Source organism: Cetorhinus maximus, unplaced genomic scaffold, assembly GCF_964194155.1.
Source record: "Cetorhinus maximus unplaced genomic scaffold, sCetMax3.hap1.1 HAP1_SCAFFOLD_442, whole genome shotgun sequence".
Taxonomy (NCBI): domain Eukaryota; kingdom Metazoa; phylum Chordata; class Chondrichthyes; order Lamniformes; family Cetorhinidae; genus Cetorhinus; species Cetorhinus maximus.
Window position 1 is genome coordinate 68844 of NW_027596386.1, and position 21501 is coordinate 90344.

A 21501-nucleotide genomic window follows, 5' to 3' on the forward strand; every position below is an offset into this window, starting at 1 on the left:
CTCCCACACTGAGCCACCCCTCACCACACTGAGCACCCCTCCCACAGCGAGCACCCCTCCCACAGCGAGTCTCCCCTCACCACACCGAGCCTCCCCTCACCACACCGAGCCTCCCCTCACCACACCGAGCCACCCCTCACCACACCGAGCCTCCCCTCACCACAGTGAGCACCCCTCACCACACCAAGTCTCCCCTCACCACACTGAGCACCCCTCCCACACTGAGCCACCCCACCCACACTGAGCACCCTCCCACACTGAGCACCCTCCCACACTGAGCAACCTCCCACACTGAGCACCCTCACCACACCGAGCCTCCCCTCACCACACTGAGCACCCCTCCCACACCGAGCTTCCCCTCACCACACTGAGCATCCCTCACCACACTGAGCCTCCCCTCCCACACCGAGCCTCCCCTCACCACACTGAGCCTCCCCTCACCACACTGAGCACCCCACCCACACTGAGCCTCCCCTCACCACACCGAGCCTCCCCTCACCACACCGAGCCTCCCCTCACCACGCTGAGCACCCCACCCACACTGAGCCACCCCTCACCACACTGAGCCTCCCCTCACCACACTGAGCACCCTCCCACAGTGAGCACCCCACCCACACTGAGCACCCCACCCACACCGAGCCACCCCTCAACACACCGAGGCTCCCCTCAACACACCGAGGCTCCCCTCACCACACCGAGGCTCCCCTCACCACACCGAGGCTCCCCTCAACACACCGAGGCTCCCCTCACCACACTGAGCAACCCCCGGCCTCAGTATACGGAGCTCCTATCCTCACCACACCTCATCAGATCAGCACCCCCCTCACCGGACTCAGCCCCTCACCGGACTCAGCCCCCTCTCACCTCATTGAGCCCCTCCTCATCTCACTGCGCCCTCCCTCACCACACTGAGCCCCTCCTCACCACACTGAGCCCTCCCTCACCACGCTGAGCCTCCCCTCACCACACTGAGCCCTCTCCCCCCACACCACACAGAGGCCCTTCCTCACCACACTGAACCCACCCTCACCACACCCAGCAGCCCCCTCCTCATACACCACCTAGTACTCCTCACCTCACTATTCTACACAATGCCTAACCGATTTAGAAGAATAAGAGGTGACTTAATTGAAACTTTTTAGATCCTGACAGGTCTTGACAGGGTGGATGTGGAGAGGATGTTTCCTCTTGTGGGAGAATCTAGAACTAGGGGTCACTGTTTAAAAATAAGGGGTCGCTCAGTTAAGACAGGGATGAGGAGATTTTTTCCCTCAGAGGGTTGAGAGTCTTTGGAACTCTCTTCCTCAAAAGGCGGCGGAAGCAGAGTCTTTGAATATTTTTAAGACGGGGATAGATAGATTCTTGATTAACAAGGGGGTGTAAGGTTACCGGGGGTGGGCAGGAATGTGAGGTTGAGGTTACAATCAGATCAGCCATGACTTTATTGAATGGTGGAGCAGGCTCGAGAGGCCGAGTGGCCTATTCCTGCTCCTAATTCATATGATCGTATTTAACTCCAAACAAGACAGGTATTACTTTAAACTAACCCCCAAACTCCGCTAGGCTACTGTCCAGACGTATAGTTTATTGAGTGGGAGGAATCTGTTTCCATACCTGCAGCATGAATAACCAGGCCGAGTGTTGCAGTCAGACTGGATCCAGCACCTGGGCCTGTCCTTGGTTCTGTAGTGGAAACGTAAAACTTTATGTTAATAATAAATATATATTTCACTACGTAATAACCCATTTTCAGAAGTATAAATAGGAATATAACTATTGAGCAAACAGGTTACAGGACGATATAGATGGGCTGGTAAGATGGGCAGAGCAGTGGCAAATGGAATTTAATCCTGAGAAGTGTGAGGTGATGCATTTTGGGAGGACTAACATGGCAAGGGAATACACAATGAATGGTGGGACCCTACAGAGGATCAGAGGGACCTTGGTGTATATGCCCATAGGTCCCTGAAGGCATCAGCACAGGTAGATAAGGTGGTTAAGAAGGCATATGGGATTCTTGCCTTTATTAGCCAAAGCACAGAATATAAGAACAGGGAGGTTATGTTGGCGCTGTATAAAACACTAGTTGTGTCACAGCTGGAGTACTGTGTGCAGTTCTAGTCGCCACACTATAGGAAGGATGTGATTGCACTGGAGAGGGTGCAGAGGAGATTCACCACGATGTTGCCTGGGCTGGAATGTTTCAGCTATGAAGAGAGACTGGATAGGCTAGGATTGTTTTCCTTAGAGCAGAGAAGGCTGAGGGGGGACCTGATAGAGGTATACAAAATTATGAGGGGCATAGATAGGGTAGATAAGAAACGTTTCCCCTTAGCGGAGGTGTCAATATCCAGGGGGCATAGATTTGACTCCTTGAGGGGAAGGAGCATCTGGAGGGACGTCGAGGTGTCCCGTTCCCCTCTTGCGTTCCCACTGCAGGAACTCACCCATGACTCCCATGACGGAGTGCAGGCCTCCACACATCTCCGTGTTCTGCTGGACCACAGTCTCCATGGCGTCTGCCATCCTCCCCATGGAGACCTCCATACACGCACATGTGGGCACCATTTCATCAGACAGCAGGCGGATGCACTCCTCTGACTCACGAACCACTCTGTTGAGGGGGTCCAGCAGCTCTGTGTGATGTTCCCCCACCTTTTGCTAACTCTCCACGATGAGTTGGAAGGCCAAATCCAGAGGCTCGTCATCTGACTCGGACACCACAAATGCCTCTTCCCCAGCAGTCTTCCAAGTGCTGGGGAGCTCGCATGAACCTGCCTCCTCCTGCTGTGGACATGTGTCCGTGCGATGACCATCAGGTTGTGAACCCGAGCCTGCTCTAGATCTAGGTCCCACTGAGGTGTGTGTCTCTGCGCTGGTGGAGGGTGTGGGTAAGCGCTGTGACGGGTCTTTCAAGCTGCTTATTTCCAGCTCTTCAATGGAGGAGGTGTCCTCTTGGCTGGAGGTGAGGATCTGGATGGAGCTGAGGGACTGGCTGGCTGAGGGTGTTGTTCGCTTGGCAGAGCTCCCTGTGAATCAAAGTAGAGATACGTAGTGCATGGAGCACAGACAAAAGCAGGAGAGAGAGAGAGAGCACTCACAGTTGCGTTGAGAGAGGGAGGATGTGGTGTAGGTCCTCATGAGGGTGTTCGCTGCCGACCTCACCATCACCGCAGGCAGGGTTCACATCCTCACCAGCCAGCGCGATGACACACTCCTCAAAGTGAGTGAGGGGCCTAGTGTGGGCCATTCCACCCCCTGGTCTGGGACCTCTCCCTGCTGCTGTCAGCCAGCTTCTCCTGCATGAAAACAGATGGAGAGAGTGTGAGCAGGTCACATGGCACCACTTGGAATGTTTGTGTGGTGAATGGAGCCATGGACAGGATGAGGATGTGAGCTCCAGAGGATATGAGCCTGATGGAGATGTGAGGATGTGTGTGAGAGTTAGTGGTATTTTCTCCTGAGGTGTGAGATCCCTGTGGATGTGTGGTGGGCTGGTGAGTGAGTGTGTGTGTGAGTTGAGAGTGATGAGGAGAGTGACTTACCCTGGCAGGACAGAGGAGACCATTCATCCCCTTTCTGCACTGGGTGGCTGTCCTCTTTTGCAGGCCGTTGGCGCTGGCCACCACTGTCACTGCCTCCCATGCAGGATTGGCGGCCATGCTTACTGGCCATCTCCCAGAGCTGGGGTAGAGGACATCGCGGCAGGCTTACACTGCGTCCAAAAGACATTCCAGGGACGTACCACTGAATTAGGGGGGCTGCAGTCTCCTTTCCTCTCGGGACCATGTTTTCTGTGCAGCGATCCTGGGCTGGAAGCACTGAGAGGTGTGCACGCGGCTGCACTTTAAATATGGGTCCCGGTGTGAGGAAGTGGTGAGGTGACGGTGTGACAGGCGAATCGGAGGCCACTCACCAGCGAAATGGCATGTTTCCCGGGAATGCATGATTAATGAGACGGGATTGGGACGATACAGTGCAAAAACCCGCAAGTGCAGCCAGTGGGTAAAACGTCCTTTTTCCCATCCACTATGATTCCGCCCTATATGTTTGGTGCTGTCTGGTGTAATGGATCTCCCCCTGTCCTCTATATACCCTGGTTCCCCTCTAGGCTGTTCACGTCGCTTTAAAGCCCCTTTTCATTCTTTTCTATTTTGTTCACTTAGAAAAAAATCTTTCCAATCGCTTCAAATCTTGTTGGGTGCTTGAAGATTGGAGGATGTGCCAAGTCTAGCAGAAGTTTTTTGTTTTGGGACTTTCAAGAGCACTATTTTTGGGACAAGGGCCATGAAACACTTTCAGAAGGAGAGGGAGTCTGCTTATCAGACACAAAGCCCACTTGCAGAACAAAGGAGTCTCTGTTCACCAGCAAAAACTTGTCTGTCACCCAATCACACAAGCTCTCACCCCACTCCCAAAAGCAGCAGCCAAGTACAAAGAGCACACTGTAAACCCAGCAAGTCCTAGGTCTCAATGACCTAGCAACGAAGCTGGCTGGGGGCAGGGAAGGATGAAGAGACACATAATACTGAGACATGGCTAGCTCAGGATCAAACATGGTCGAGGGCACCTGTAAGATTTCATTTATTCATTTTTGTATTCGTACTTAGCAACATTGACAAGGCTGCCATTTATCTCCCCAGGATGGAACAGGAATTTCAACATCAAAACAGGCCATTCAGCCCGACCAGTCTGTGCTGGTATAAAAGCAAAATACTGCAGATGCTAGATATCTGAAACAAAAACAGAAAATGCTGGAAAAACTCAGCAGGTCTAACAGCATCTGTGGAGAGAGAAACAGAGTTAACGTTTTGAGCCCGTATGACTCTTCTTCAGAGCTCTGTTTCAGTCTGAGCTGGTGTTCAGCCTCCACACGAGCAGTATCCTAATCGCATGTACCAGCCCCGTTTCAATTTCCTAGCTGTCTTCCATTTACCTCGCCGAGGTACAGTCAGCTGGTTTTAGTGGTTGTGACTTGTTTCTGGTGCCCAACAATCCAGTTAAAGGGGATCAACAATAGTAAGTTATTAGAAAAACCAACCTGTATTAAATCACATCTAAAAAAGGATGGTATGAACACAGGCTTCATGGAGACCCCCAGCTTCACCATAACCCACGCTCTTAGGCTCTAGTGCCTCTTTGAAGGGTCTGTTAAGACTCCAATCTGACAGGTCCCACCTACAATGTGGGCTTTTCCAATACTGTTCTGCATGGCAGATGGAGGAATAAAATCAAAGGGGCAGAGTTGCTGCCAGTTGGTGCATGTGCTATCAGTTTAATCAGGGTGATAACTGCTGTACCAGTGCACAAGATTGCAAGAAGCTTAAGTGTAAGTTAAGCCAAGTATACGTTGAGTTTCTATGATCTTTAAGGCTGATTTAGAAACCAATTTGGCTGAAGTTGGCCCTGTCAATAAAACTGGCCACACCCCCAGCTCGAAATGAGGATAGCCAGCTTCCTCCAATTGCGTCCATCCAGGAAGGCTTTCAAATTCAGCTTATTTTCTTAGGCACACAGGCACTAATAGGGATGTTTTAAAAGTCCTTACATAGTAGAAAATATTTATTTAAAAGAAGCTGACTAGCCTATACCAATGAAACAATTCAATGGTTCAGTGGATAACACACATAAAGAACTGGACACATGAAAAATGTTTATTTTTTTGTGTGGTAAACCCATTTTCAGCTCTATTAAAAGAACTGCACTAGCTTATCACTCTCAAATACATCAAGCAACACAATTAAATGCAAAGAAAAAACAGCAATGATTACATTTTATTATAGTGCCCGATTGCGAGATTTGAGATATTACAAATGCATTTTAGCAGAATCTTGCACTGTAACCCAAACAGTGCAATGTCAAATGCAAGTTGCATCCAATTTCCCGAATAACTCCAAAGTGGAAATGCTATGGGCCGATCGATCTAATGGCCTCTTCCTGTGCCATAAATTTGTCTATGTTTCTATCCCAAGATGCTGAATATTTGAAGACTGTGTACAATGAGATTTATTTGTCCACTCTGAAAGTTCCACTGAATTTAACTCCTTTCTGAGCATGTGGACCTCCACCTCAGGTAAAAGGTCAAGGTCACCTGGTCATTTGCTGCTCTTCTAGTTCAAAGCAAAATCACATGTTTGAGCGATTTGTAATCTTAAACGCTGCTACGTTGAAGGACACCACCCTTCACACACCATCCTGACGTGGAAACATATTGTCGTCCCTTCATCGTTGTTGGGTCAAAATCCCTGAGTTACATTTTTTTTAATTCGTTTGTGGGATGTGGGCATCACTGGCTAGTCCAGCACTTATTGCCCATCCCTAATTACCCCTGTTCAAGGGGCATTTTTAAGAGTCAACCACATTGTTGTGGGTCTGGAGTCACATGTAGGCCAGACCCAGGTAAGGATGGCAGATTTCCTTCCCTAAAGGACATTAGTGAACCAGATGGGTTTTTACAATAATCGACAATGGCTTCATGGTCATCATTAGGTTTTTAATTCCAGATACTTATTGAATTCAAATTCCACCATCTGTCGTGGTGGGATTCGAACCCAGGGCCCCGGAGTAATGCTTGGGTAATGCCCTGGGTCTCTGGATTACCGGTCCAGTGACAATACCACTGCCCTGGCATACAGAACTATGGGAGGATTTGAGTATAGGAATGAAGAAGTCTTGCATTGTAGAGAGCCTTGGTAAGACTGCACCTAGAGTATTGTGTACAGTTTTGGTCTCCTTATCTAAGGAAGTGTATATTTGCCATAGAGGGAGTACAACGAAGGTTCACCAGACTGATTCCTTGGATGGCGGGATTGTCTTGTGAGGAGGGATTGAGGAGGCTGGGCCTGAATTCTCTAAAGTTTAGAAGAATGAGAGGTGATCTTATTGAAACATACTTACAGGGCTCGTCAGGGAAGGGTGTTTCTCCCTGGCTGAGGGAGTATAGAACCAGGGACACAGTTTCAGAATAAGAAGTAGGCCACTTAGGACTGAGATGAGGAGGAATTTCTTTACACAGAGGGTGGTGAATCTTTGGAATTCTCTACCCCAGAGGGCTGTGGAGGTTCAGTTATGAGTATGTTCAAGACAGAGATCGATAGATTTTTAGTTATTAAAGATATGAAGGAATATGTGGATAGTGTGGGAAAATGGCTTTGAGGTAGAAGATTAGCCACGATCTGGCGCAGTAGGCTCGAGTGGCTGAATGGCCTACTCCTGCTCCTATTTCTTCACCACATGGACTGCAGCGGTTCGAGAAGGCAGCTGACCACCACCTTCTCAAGGGGATTAAGCATGGGCAATAAATGCTGGGCTTGTCACTTCCCAAACAATGGAGAGAAAGGAGTATATTTTTTTCATATTATGCAAGTTATTTTAGTCAGGCAGTTGAATATTACCTCCTTGCCATGCAATGCAGTTGCCGACCTGATCAACAATGAACATCAGAAGGAAGCCCATGACAAGGGAGATGCCAATGATGAAATGAGGAGGTGCAAACTGTTTTCCATCAGACACCTGGATTTCCGTGAGAACTTGACTCTGTGATATATTCCTGTGCTGATCTGTAATTTCAGACAGAATGGTTTTCCAAAACACATTTTCAAAGTGAAAAAATATTTTTTTGGTTTCTTCCAAAGACCCCCCCCCCACCCCAACCCTCTCCCCAACTCCCAGCCCATCCTCCACACTTTATTGACTATTCCCTTCTTGATGGGTCAGGATCATAACCCGTCTACCAGGCCCCTCCTTTAAACAGTAGGAGGAGGCACAGAATCACAGATATTTAATTAACTAACCTGGAGGGGATAATCTGAAATATTCAACTGTCTTTAATCTAATTAAGGAGGAGTTTGAAACAGTTAAATGTGGCAAAATTATCAGCTGTTTGCTGGGAGGATATATCCTAGGTAAGTCAGACATCCAATTTTGTCCTAGACAGTCCGGTTTGTAGCTGGTCTGGCCACTGTCCAGAAGGCTTCGCATCTCTAATATATCCTGGGCTGTAATCTCCCCATTGGAGCGTTTCCACCTTTACAACAGTGACAATGGTTCAAAAGTGCACCATTGGCTGTAAAGTGATTTGGAAGGTCTGGTGGTTGTGAAAGGTGCTATATAAATGCAAGTCTTTCTTTTTTTCTCTCTTTTTAACCAGGTCAATTAGAAAAATGAGGTTGTCCCACCTGAACCAGAAGAATTAATGTATCTCACCGATCAACAGCATATAAGAACAGGTTCATCAGAGAAGTTAGATACAGTGGTTCATGCAATGGCCTTTAACTTCTGGATTTGGGTACAAATCCAGCGCCCCCCCCCCCCCCCCCCCCCCCGCCCCCACCTCATTGTCTGCTGTCAAAAGTTGCTACAAGTCTGAGGGAATCTGAGTTCAGGTCTCCATAGGCCTGAGCCCAACAGCAGCCAATTGCCGTCAGTTCAGCACCAACTGGCACAGTGGCTTTCATACAGGGCGCAGGATGTCTGGTAAGCATGTCTATTGGTATGTAAATAAGAAGGGATGAATCAAAGTAAATGCAGCCCATTAGAGGCAGAGACAAGTGAAATTATAATGGGAAATAAGGAAATGGCAGATCAAAAATACTTTTAGAAGATCCAAGAAAACATTCTGGAAATAATGGAGGGCTAAGGGCCTAGAGAGAATGACAAACTTAAAGAAATCATTGGAAATAAAAAAACTTACCGTGGAAATTAATGGAACTAAGTGGCGTCAAATTCCTCGGATCTGACAACCCACATCCTGAGGTAGCTGCAGAGGTAGTGACTGCATTGACTTTGACCTTCCAAAAGTTCTTAGATTCCAGTCACATAGGGAAAATGCTAGAATCTATTATTAGGGATGTGGTAACAGGGCATTTAGAAAATCATAATATGATTAGCAGAGTCATCATGGATTTATGAAAGCAAAATCATGTTTGACAAAGCTGTTAGATTTTTGAGGGTGTGACTAGTAGGATGGATAAGAGGGAACCAGTGTATATTATGTTTTTGGATTTTCAAAAAGCATTTGATCAGGTGCCACACAAAAGGTTACGACACAAAGTTAGTGTTCAACAGTTTGGGGGTAATATATTAGCATGGATTGAGGATTGGTTAATGGACAGAAAACAGAGTGGAAATAGACAGGACATTTTTGGGTTGCAGACTGTAATTAGTGGGTTACCACAAAGATCAGTACATGGGCCTCAGCTATTTACAGTATATATTAATGACTTAGATTAAGGAACTGAGTACAACACATCCAAGTGTGTAGACAATACAAAGTTAAGCAGAGAGGATGAAAAGAGGCTTTAGAGGGACATAGGCAGGTTGGGCGAGTGGGTAAGAACATAGCAGATGGAATATAATGTGGGGAAGTGTGAAGGTATCCGTTCTGGTAGGAAGAATAGAAAAGCAGAATATTTTTGAATTGTGAGAGACTGGGAAATGTTTGTAACCAAAGGGATCTGGGGATCTTTGGACATGAATCATTGAAAGTTAACATGCAGGTACAGCAAGCAATGAGGAAGGCAAATGGTATGTTAGCTTTCCTTACATGAGGAAAGACATATTTGCCCTAGAGGGAGTGCACTGAAGGTTCACTTGACTGATTGCTGGGATGAGGGAATTGTTGATGAGGAGAGATTGAGACGACTGGGCCTATATTCCCTGGAATTTAGAGGGGGAGGGAGGGGGGATGGGGAAGGGTGGGAGGAGAAGGGGAGAAAGGAGAAGGGGTGGAGGAGAGGAGAGGGGGAGCCTTTTGAGGACTAAGATCCGATAGCCATTTACTTTTACAGCCTTTTCAATTTGTGGACCCACTTGTAAAGATCAGTCTATATGAACCCCTACAGCCTTCTACAGTTTACTCATTCCATGTAAATGCCCACTTCCACCTTTATGTATATGGGGGTCAGTTTGCTAAGTTGGCCAGATGGCTAGAGTGTGGTGCAGAATGAGGCCAATGGTGTGGGTTCAATCCCTGTACTGCCTGTGGTAGTTCATGGAGGACTGCCTCCTTGCCTTGCCCCATGCTTGATGCAGAGTGGTGCCCCTTAAGCTAACAGAGAGAGATGCCTAAGGTCCCACATGGACTATGGTTAATGATCTATGTATATGCAGGTTAAATGGTGAGTGAGTGTAAATGGGCACACACCTGCCACGAGATCACCCAGCAGCAGCTCGATTCCCTCAGGAATAATGATGGCCAGAGCTGTCCCACAGAGTAATCCTGCTCCCAGCACTGTCACAAACTTCAGCTTCTCCTAAAGCAGTTAAAGAGAAAGAGCAGAATAAGGCAACGTGATTACAGATTTAGCCCAGTATAGACTGACTGTTCTATAATAATGCACACCGAGCGTTCCGTAATGCACACCGAGCGTTCCGTAATGCACACCGAGCGTTCCGTAATGCACACCGAGCGTTCCGTAATGCACACCGAGCGTTCCGTAATGCACACCGAGCGTTCCGTAATGCACAGTGTGTGTTCCGTAATGCACACCGAGCGTTCCGTAATGCACAGTGTGTGTTCCGTAATGCACACCGAGCGTTCCGTAATGCACAGTGTGTGTTCCGTAATGCACAGTGTGTGTTCCGTAATGCACAGTGTGTGTTCCGTAATGCACACTGAGTGTTCTGTAATGCACACCGAGCGTTCCATAATGCACACCGAGCGTTCCATAATGCACACCGAGCGTTCCATAATGCACACCGAGTGTTCCATAATGCACACCGAGCGTTCTATAATGCACAATGAGCGTTCTATAATGCACAATGAGCGTTCCATAATGCACACCGAGCGTTCTATAATGCACACCGAGCGTTCTATAATGCACACCGAGCGTTCTATAATGCACACCGAGCGTTCTATAATGCACACCGAGCGTTCTATAATGCACATGCTGAGTGTTATATATAATAAACACTAAGGGCGGAATTTTCCCTGTCCACTGTCGTCGGGCGTGATCAGTGGTGTGAGCGGACAATATGGTGCGACAGGTTTCACGATGGTGTCAAGCCAGTTTGCGACCGTCCGCTCAGCCCACCGATGACTGGCTGCGTTTCCCACCATCGGACATCAGGAACCTCATTGTGATATATCAGCATATCATTATCAGGCCAGCCCGCCGGAATCATACCCCCCACCTTGCTGGATCCTCCGTCCACGTCAGCGGGAAAGCACGCTGACACGTTTCACAACAGCACGTGAAAGGTGTGCACTTGGCGGCTGCACTTTGAGGGGAACTCGGAGGTGAGTACACAGTAACGTTGTGCAGCTCTCGCCAGGGTCACCTGTTGAACTTCAAGCTTCAGGGGCATCGGGGGGTTGGGGTTAAGGGCAGCCCTGCTGTTGAATATAGCGCACAAGCATTTGGGGTGGGGGGCAGGGTGGGTGAGGGAAGCGGCCACGGATTCGGGAAACCTGTATAAAGTGACCATTCCTCTGCAACTGAGACAGTTCAGGCGCAGCCACATTGATATGGTTGAAGTCGGGCTCCTAGGTTACCAGCCCACTCGAGCAATGCAGAGGCATCAAAGTGCCACCAAGTGCTCCAGAGCTTCCCACCCGCCTCCTGCCGGCACAGTCTGGAAACTCATGAGCATTTTAGTGGACGGCAGAACAGTTGGACGACTGCGCACGTTGTACAATCTCCTCACTAAAGCTGGCCTTGGAGCAGTCACTGCTGGAGGTGCTCACAGCCCCTTGCAATCTCCGCATCCCGGTTTGGACCAGTCTCCCCCATGGTTCAAGCTAACAGGGCAGCCTTGCAGTGTGGGTTAGGAGAATGCCTGTGCCTGAGCTGACAGCACAGCCTGCAGCCCAGTGGGTGAAGCTGCCGCCAATCGGTCAGGTGGACTGGGGTGGAAATGGTGGGGTTTCAGGCAGCCATGCAGTGCACTAATCTCTGGCCATCGAAGATGACGGAAGAGAGAGTAACTGAGGCTCCTGGCTGCACAGTGGCAGCAGCAGCAGGAAGAAGGGGTGGCTGGGGCTCCCACACATGCTGCCCAAGAGCCACAGTGAGCCATCACAGAGCGGCACCTAGTGACACCCAGGGTCTATAGACGCCGCCTTTCATTTCTGCAGGTGACCAAGAACCAGTGTCGCGGAAGACTGCACATGTCTAGGGAACTGGTCGGTCCCATCTGCCGGCTCCTGCAGGATTTGGTGCCACGGGAACATGGAGGGTATCCTCTGCCAGTGGCTGTGAAAGTGACCGTGGCCTCAATTTCTACGCCAGTGGCTCCTTTCAGGGTTCCACAGGTGACCTCTATGGGATATCACAAGCCTCCACCCGCAAATACATCCATGAGGTCATGGATGCCATCTTCACCAGGGCACACAACTTTGTGCGTTTACCCAGGACCAGGGCAGCCAGGATGCAAGAGCGATTGGATTCACCCAGATCTCGGGTTTCCCACAGGTGCAGGGTGCCATCGACTGCACTCAGGTGGCGCTCAGATCTCCGTCGCAACACACGATGGACTACATCAATCGCAAGGGGTTCCATTCGCTGAATGTGCAGCTGGTGTGCGACCACCACAAACACATCCTGCAGGTGTGCGCACGGTTTCCAGGGAGTGTGCATGACGCCCACATCCTCAGTGGGGTCACAGATCCCTGGAGTCTTCCAGGGTCCGCAGAGACTGCAGGGTTGGTTCCTCGGGGACAAGGGCTACCCACAGAGGCCGTGGCTGATGAAACCAGTGTGGTGGCCTCAGACTGCAGCAGAGCGACGCTATAATGAGGCTCATGCAGCAGCTCGCAACTTGGTGAGCAGACCCCTGAAGTCTACCCCGCCATTCAATAAGATCACGGCTGATCTGCCCCAGGCCTCAGCTCCTCTTTCGTGCCAGCTCCTCATAGCCCTCAATTCCCCGATATTTCAAAAATCTATCTACCTCCTCTCTACATACTTTCAGTGATCTAGCCTCTACAACTCTCTGGGGTAGAGAATTCCAGACATTCACTACCCTCTGACAGAAGAAATTCCTTCACATCTCAGTTTTAAATGAGTGTCCCCTCATTCTGTAACTATGTGCCCTAGTTCGAGATTCCCCCACTAATGGAAACATCTTCTCAACATACACCCTGCCAAGTCCCCTCAGAATCTTGTATGTTTCAATAAGATTTTTTCCTCATTTTTCTAAACTCTGATGAATAAAGGCCTAACCTATTTAGCTGTTCTTGATAAGTCAAGCTGAAAAGACCCATTAATCCCAACACACTGTCTCCTGTGTGTTAACCAATCCCCAGTGCATGCTAATACATTGCCCCCAATACTGTGAGCTCTTATCTTGTGCAATAGCCTTTTATGTGGCACCTTATCGAATACCTTCTGGAAATCCAAATACACTACATCTACTGGTTCCCCTTTTTCAACTCTGCTTCTTATATCCTCAAAGAACTCTAGCAAATTTGTCAAACATTTTTCACAATAGTGAACAATATGTACAAGGCCATGTTGACTCTGTTTGATTGCGTTAAGCTTTTCTAAATGTCCCGCTATTTCTTCTTTAATAACGGACTCAGCATTTTCCCAACGACAGATGTTAGGCTGATTGGCTTATAGGTTCCTGATTTTTATCTCCCTCCCTTCCTGAACAGGGGTGTCACGTTAATGGTTTTCCAATCCGCTGGGACCCTCCCGGAATCCAGTGAATTCTGGAATATTTCCACCAATGCCTCCACAATCTCTGCCTTCACATTGAGGATACTCTCCATCGTGTTGTGTGGCACTACCACCATGCTAAATGAGATAGATTTCGAACAGATCTAGCAAGTCAAGACTGGGCATCCATGAGGCACTGTGGGCCATCAGCAGCAGCAGAATTGTACTCGAACACAATCTGTAACCTCATGGCCCAGCATATCCCCCACTCTACCATTACCATCAAGCCAGGGGATCAACCCTGGTTCAATGAAGAGTGCAGGAGGGCATGCCAGGAGCAGCACCAGGCATACCTAAAAATAGGGTGTCAACCTGGTGAAGCTATAAACAGGACTACTTGCATACCAAACAGCATAAGCAGCAAGTGATAGACAGAGCTAAGCGGTCCCAAAACTAACGGATCAGATCTAAGCTCTGCAGTCCTGCCACATCCAGTCGTGAATGGTGGTGGACAATTAAACAACTCACTGGAGGTGGAGGCTCCACAAATATCCCCATCCTCAATGATGGAGGAGCCCAGCACATCGGTGCAAAAGATAAGGCTGAAGCATTTGCAACAATCTTCAGCCAGAAGTGCCGAGTGGATAACCCATCTTGGCCTCCTCCGGAGGTCCCCAGCATCACAGATGTCAGTCTTCAGCCAATTCAATTCACTCCACGTGATATCATGAAACGGCTGAAGGCACTGGATACTGCAAAGGCTATGGGCCCTGTCAATATTCTGGCAATAGTACTGAAGACCTGTGCTCCAGAACTTGCCGCGCCCCTAGCCTAGCTGTTCCAGTATAGCTACAACGCTGGCATCTACCCAGCTATGTGGAAAATTGCCCAGGTGTGTCCTGTACACAAAAAGCAGGACAAATCCAACCCGCCAATTACTGCCCCATCAGTCTACTCTGCATTATCAGTAAAGTAATGGAAGGGGTCATCAACAGTGTTATCAAGCGGCACTTGCTTAGCAATAACCTGCTCACTGACGCTCAGTTTGGGTTCCGCCAGGGCCACTCAGCTCCTGACATCATTACAGCCTTGGTTCAAACATGGACAAAAGAGCTGAACTCCCAAAGTGAGGTGAGAGTGACTGCCCTTGACATCAAGGCAGCATTTGACCGAGTGTGGTATCAAGGAGCCCTAGCAAAACTGGAGTCAATGGGAATCAGGGGTAAAACTCTCCGCTGGTTGGAGTCATACCTAGCACAAAGGAAGATCGTTGTGGTTGTTGGAGGTCAGTCATTTCAGCTCCAGGACATCACTGCAGGAGTTCCTCAGGGTAGTGTCCTCAGCCCAACCATCTTCAGCTGCTTCATCAATGACCTTCCTTCCATCATAGGGTCCAGAAGTGGAGATGTTCACTGATGATTGCACAATGTTCAGCACCATTCACGACTCCTCAGATACTGAAGCAGTCCATGTCCAAATGCAGCAAGACCTGGACAATATCCAGACTTGGACTGACAAGTGGCAAGTAACATTCGCACCACACAAGTGCCAGGCAATGACCATCTCCAACAAGAGAGAATCCAACCATCACCCCTTGATGCTCAATGGCATTACCATCACTGAATCCCCCACTATCAACATCCTGGGGGTTACCATTGACCAGAAACTGAACTGGACTAGCCATATAAATACTGTGGCTACAAAAGCAGGTCAGAGGCCAGGAATAGTGCGACGAATAACCCACCTCCTGACTCCCCAAATCCTGTCCACCATCTACAAGGCATAAGTGAAGAGTGTGATGGAATACTCCCACTTGCCTGGATGAATGCAGCTCCCACAACACTCAAGAAGCTTGACACCGTCCAGGACAAAGCAGCCCACTTGATTGGCCCCACATCCACAAACATTCACTCCTTCCATCACCAACGCACAGTAGCAGCAGTGTGTACCATCTACAAAATGCACTGCAGAAATTTACCAAGGCTCCTTAGACAGCACCTTCCAAACCCACGACCACTACCATCTAGAAGGACAAGGGCAGCAGATAGATGGGAACACCACCACCTGGAAGTTCCCTCCAAGTCACTCACCATCCTGACTTGGAAATATATCACCTTTCTTTCACTGTCACTGGGTTAAAATCCTGGAACTCCCTTCCTAACAACACTGTGGGTGTACCTACACCACATGGACTGCAGCGGTTCAAGAAGGCAGCTCACCACCACCTTCTCAAGCGCAACTAGGGATGGGCAATAAATGCTGGCCCAGCCAGCGAAGCCCACATCCCATGAATGAATAAAACAAAAGCCACTTCCTTTAAAACCCTTGGATGCAGGCCATCAGGTCCTCGTGACTTGTCTGCCTTTAGTCCCATTAGTTTGTCAAATACTTTGTCCCTTGTGATAGAGACTGTTGCAAGATCTTTCCTCCCATTAGCTCCTTGCTTATCTTGTATCTTTGGAATGTTTATAATGTCCTGCGCTGTGAAGACCGATGTGAAATATTGATTTAAATAATGCACATTTCCCTGTTCCCCGTTATCAATTCTCCAATTGCATCCTCCAAGGAATCCATGCTCAGTTTAGCCACTCTCTTTTTATATACCTGTAGAAGCTCTGGCTGTTTGTTTTTATATTTCTTGCCAATTTACTTTCATAATCAATTCTCTCCCTCTTAATTCGCTTTTTAGTCATCCGCTGCTGCTTCCCAAAAAGTTCCCAATCCTCTGACCTACCACTAGTTTTCGCTGCTTTGTATGCCTTAGTTTTTGATTGGATACTCTCCTTGACCACCTTTGTTAACCACGGATGGTTCATCCTTCTCATTGAGTCCTTCTTTTTGACCAGATTAATTTTTGCCGAGTGTTATGAAATATCTGCTTAGATGTCTGTTACTGCTGATCCACTGACCTTCCCCTTAGTCTATTTTCCCAGCCTACTTTAGACAACTCTTTCTTCATACCACTTTCCTAGTCCTACCTATGTCATTGGTATCTATGTGGACCACGACAACTGGATCCTTCCCCTCCCACTCCAAGTTCCTCTCCAGCCCAGAAGAGATATCCTTAACCTTGGCACCGGGTAGGCAACACGGCCTTTGGGACTCTCTGTCTTTGCTGCAAAGAACAGTATCTATTCCCTTAACTATGCTATCCCCTATTACTACACCATTTCTCTTTTCTCCCCCCGCTTGAATTGTGCTCTGTACCACGGTGCTGTGGTCAGTTTGCTCATCCTCCCTGCAGTCTGTGTCCCCATCCACAACATAGCAAGACCCTCGCACCTATTGGACAAGGGTACCGACCAAGGCTCCCCGGACATCCACAGCGGAGGTGGAGGCAGCCTGCTGACTGCGACACCCTGTCTCTGACGACCTTTGGGGGTGTCCTCTGGGGGGCGCCGTGACCTGGAGGGCCCAGGCCTACTTTCGGGGTTCTGCTGTGTGGCAGTGGCACCCTCCTCGGCCTGTGGAGCTGGAGCTGCTGAGGTCACAGGAAGAGGGGAGTTGGATGGGCCGGACACTCCCAGAGTCACTGGATGGGTGGCACCGGGGGTACACCTGCTGATCCTCCTCCCTATGGGTGCTCGGGGGCCCGAGGCTGACTCCTTGAGGAGCAGGTGTAGCTGGAGTGAGATAGCACTGCCTCACACCCCTCTCATACACACTGTTGGAGACCAACTATGGCATCAGCGATGGAGTTAAGCCCGCACAGCAGTGCAGGAGCAAAGTCCTGGGCCAAGGTCTCCATGGTGGCCGCCATCCTACCAGTGTTGACCTCGGTGCTTTGGCATGCCAGCGCTATCACCTCAGAGTGAAGGCGGACAGATTCCTCCATCGTGCCTTGCAATCTGAGGAGTGCAGCGGACATCCCTTCCTGATGTTCCCGAGCTTGTCTTTGCTGCTCCAGCAACTATGACATGACCGAGTCCAGAGGCTTGTCATCTGACTCGGACTCAGCAACGTTCTGACCTCCAGCAGTCCTCCGAGTGCTGGACACCTGGGAAGTCTCTGCTGCTGCCTGCTGTGGATCAGACAGTGCGATATGCTCACCAGATTGTGATCCCGAGGCTACTCTAAATCCAGGTCCCACCGAGGTGTGTGTCTCTGTGCTGGTGGAGGGTGTGGGTGAGCGCTGTGATGGGACTTCAGGGAGGGTGCCTCCAGATTCCTCTTCAGAGGTTTCTTCGGGGCTTGATTGGAGGCCCTGGATGGACTCTGTCAGCTGTTTCCCAGATGTGCCTGCGAAAGCAAGGGGAGATAATTAGTGCTTGGCAGTGGCCTGTGAAACAGGACACATCACTCACAGCGTGGTTGTCTGATGGATGTTGCACTGCTGTATCCTCACTTGGTAGAGCATCGCTGACCTCACCGTCAGCACAGGACCGGACCAGATCCTCACCGGTCAGCTGGATGGCTCTGTTTTCAAAGTCCTTAGGTCCTTGATTTCAGGCATTCCTCCACTAGTCTGTGACCTCTCCCTCTTGTTGTGTGCCAGCTTGTCCTGCAAGAATAGAGATGGAGGAAGTGAGCAGGACACCTACCAGGCCGATGATAAGTATGCCTGGCCTGTGCAGGTGGTGAGTGGTCCCATGAACGGGATGAGGACAATGATGGTGAGTGTGTGAGAGTGAATGGAGATGTCCCTTGAACTGACAGTGAGTGAGGGCCCTGTAGATGTGTGATGGGTTTGTGAGTGTGTGAGTTGGGAGTGATGAGAAGAGTGACTTACTCTAGTGTAACGGAGGAGATCATTCATCCTCTTGCAGCACTGGGTGGCTGAGGGGCACTGACCAATGCTGCCACCACCTCCCAAGCTGGGTTAGTGCTGTTGCTGCCTATCCTACAGCCAGAGCCGGGGTAGAGGACATCCCGGCGGGCCTCCACGGCATCCAAAAGGCGCTCGAGGGATGCGTTGCTGAAGCTGGGGGTTGCAGTTTTCTTCAGTTTCAGGGTCATGTCTTCCGTGCTGCAGTGTTAGTCTGGAAGCACTGAGATGTGTGCTTGTGGTTAGACTTTAAATATGGCGCCCTGCGTGATGGATTGATGGTGGACGGGCGAATGAGAGACCGCTCACCATGGAAACGCTGTGATTAATCTGGCGGGTTTGGGATGATATGGCTTGAAAATCCACCATCTGGCCAGCAGGTAAGGCATCGTTTTAACTGCCCGCTACCGCACTTAGTGCAAATCTGGGAAAATTCCACCCTAAGTGTTTTATAGTACGCACTGACTGTTCTGTTCTATAATACACAGTATTCTATAATACATTCTATTCTATAATAGACATTTACTGTTCTATAATACCCACTGACTGTTCTACAATAGACACTGACGTTTCTATAATACCCACTGACTGTTCTATAATAGACACTGACTGTTCTATAATACCCACTGACTGTTCTATAATACCCACTGACTGTTCTATAATACCCACTGACTGTTCTATAATATCCACTGACTGTTCTATAATACCCACTGACTGTTCTATAATACCCACTGACTGTTCTATAATACCCACTGACTGTTCTATAATACCCACTGACTGTTCTATAATACCCACTGACTGTTCTATAATATCCACTGACTGTTCTACAATAGATACGGACTGTTCTATAATACCCACTGACTGTTCTATAATAGACACTATCTGTTCTATAATAGACACTGACTGTTCTATAATAGACACTGACTGTTCTATAATACCCACTGACTGTTCTACAATACCAACTGACTATTCTATATTACCCACTGACTGTACAATAATAGACACTGACTGTTCTATAATACCCATTGACTGTTCTATAATAGACACTGACTGTTCTATAATACCCACTGATTGTTCTACAATAGACACTGACGGTTCTATAATACCCACTGACTGTTCTATAATAGACACTGACTGTTCTATAATACCCACTGACTGTTCTATAATACCCACTGACTGTTCTATAATAGACACTGACTGTTCTATAATACCCACTGACTGTTCTATAATACCCACTGACTGTTCTATAATAGACACTGACTGTTCTATAATACCCACTGACTGTTCTATAATAGACACTGACTGTTCCACAATAGACACTGACGGTTCTATAATACCCACTGACTGTTCTACAATAGACACTGACGTTTCTATAATACCCACTGACTGTTCTATAATAGACACTGACGGTTCTATAATACCCACTGACTGTTCTATAATAGACACTGACTGTTCTATAATACCCACTGACTGTTCTATAATACCCACTGACTGTTCTATAATACCCACTGACTGTTCTATAATACCCACTGACTGTTCTATAATACCCACCGACTGTTCTACAATAGACACTGACTGTTCTATAATAGACACTGACTGTTCTATAATACCCACTGACTGTTCTATAATACCAACTGACTGTTCTATAATACCTACTGACTGTTCTATAATAGACACTGACTCTTCTATAATACCCACTGTTCTATAATAGACACTGACTGTTCTATAATAGACACTGACTGTTCTATAATACCCACTGACTGTTCTACAATAGACACTGATTGTTCTATAATACCCACTGACTGTTCTATAATACCAACTGACTGTTCTATAATACCAACTGACTGTTCTATAATACCCACTGACTGTACTATAATAGACACTGACTGTTCTATAATACCCACTGACTGTTCTATAATAGACACTGACTGTTCTATAATACCCACTGACTGTTCTACAATAGACACTGACGGTTCTACAATAGACACTGACTGTTCTACAGTAGACACTGACTGTTCTATAATAGACACTGACTGTTCTACAATAGACACTGACTGTTCTACAATAGACACTGACTGTTCTATAATACCCACTGACTGTTCTATAATACCAACTGACTATTCTATATTACCCACTGACTGTACAATAATAGACACTGACTGTTCTATAATACCCATTGACTGTTCTATAATAGACACTGACTGTTCTATAATACCCACTGATTGTTCTACAATAGACACTGACGGTTCTATAATACCCACTGACTGTTCTATAATAGACACTGACTGTTCTATAATACCCACTGACTGTTCTATAATACCCACTGACTGTTCTATAATATCCACTGACTGTTCTATAATACCCACTGACTGTTCTATAATACCCACTGACTGTTCTATAATAGACACTGACTATTCTATAATAGACACTGACTGTTCCACAATAGACACTGACGGTTCTATAATACCCACTGACGGTTCTATAATACCCACTGACTGTTCTACAATAGACACTGACGTTTCTATAATACCCACTGACTGTTCTATAATAGACACTGACATTTCTATAATACCCACTGACTGTTCTATAATAGACACTGACTGTTCTATAATAGACACTGACTGTTCTACAATAGACACTGACGTTTCTATAATACCCACTGACTGTTCTATAATACCCACTGACTGTTCTATAATACCCACTGACTGTTCTATAATACCCACTGACTGTTCTATAATACCCACTGACTGTTCTATAATACCCACTGACTGTTCTATAATACCCACTGACTGTTCTACAATAGACACTGACTGTTCTATAATACCCACTGACTGTTCTATAATAGACACTGACTGTTCTATAATACCCACTGACTGTTCTATAATAGACACTGACTGTTCTATAATAGACACTGACTGTTCTATAATAGACACTGACTGTTCTATAATAGACACTGACTGTTCTATAATAGACACTGACTGTTCTATAATAGACACTGACTGTTCTATAATACCCACTGACTGTTCTATAATACCCACTGACTGTTCTATAATACCAACTGACTGTTCTATAATACCAACTGACTGTTCTATAATACCCACTGACTGTTCTATAATAGACACTGACTGTTCTATA

The 21501-nt window shown here is 47.7% G+C and overlaps 1 protein-coding gene across 4 annotated transcripts in view; it reads right to left on the minus strand.

Annotated features, from left to right (window-relative positions):
- LOC144673712 (zinc transporter ZIP9-like) overlaps positions 1–21501 on the minus strand; it is a 60782-nt gene that overhangs the window by 14289 nt on the left and 24992 nt on the right. For 2 of the 4 annotated variants that reach the window (XM_078535413.1, XM_078535412.1), the window contains exons 2-4: positions 10145–10253; positions 7395–7559; positions 1615–1683 (exon numbers count right to left, since the gene is read on the minus strand). In XM_078535413.1, the coding sequence (XP_078391539.1) occupies positions 1615–1683; positions 7395–7559; positions 10145–10253 (343 nt within the window). The remainder of the gene's footprint in view (positions 1–1614; positions 1684–7394; positions 7560–10144; positions 10254–21501) is intronic. The other 2 variants (XM_078535415.1, XM_078535414.1) reach the window with 1 other exon arrangement.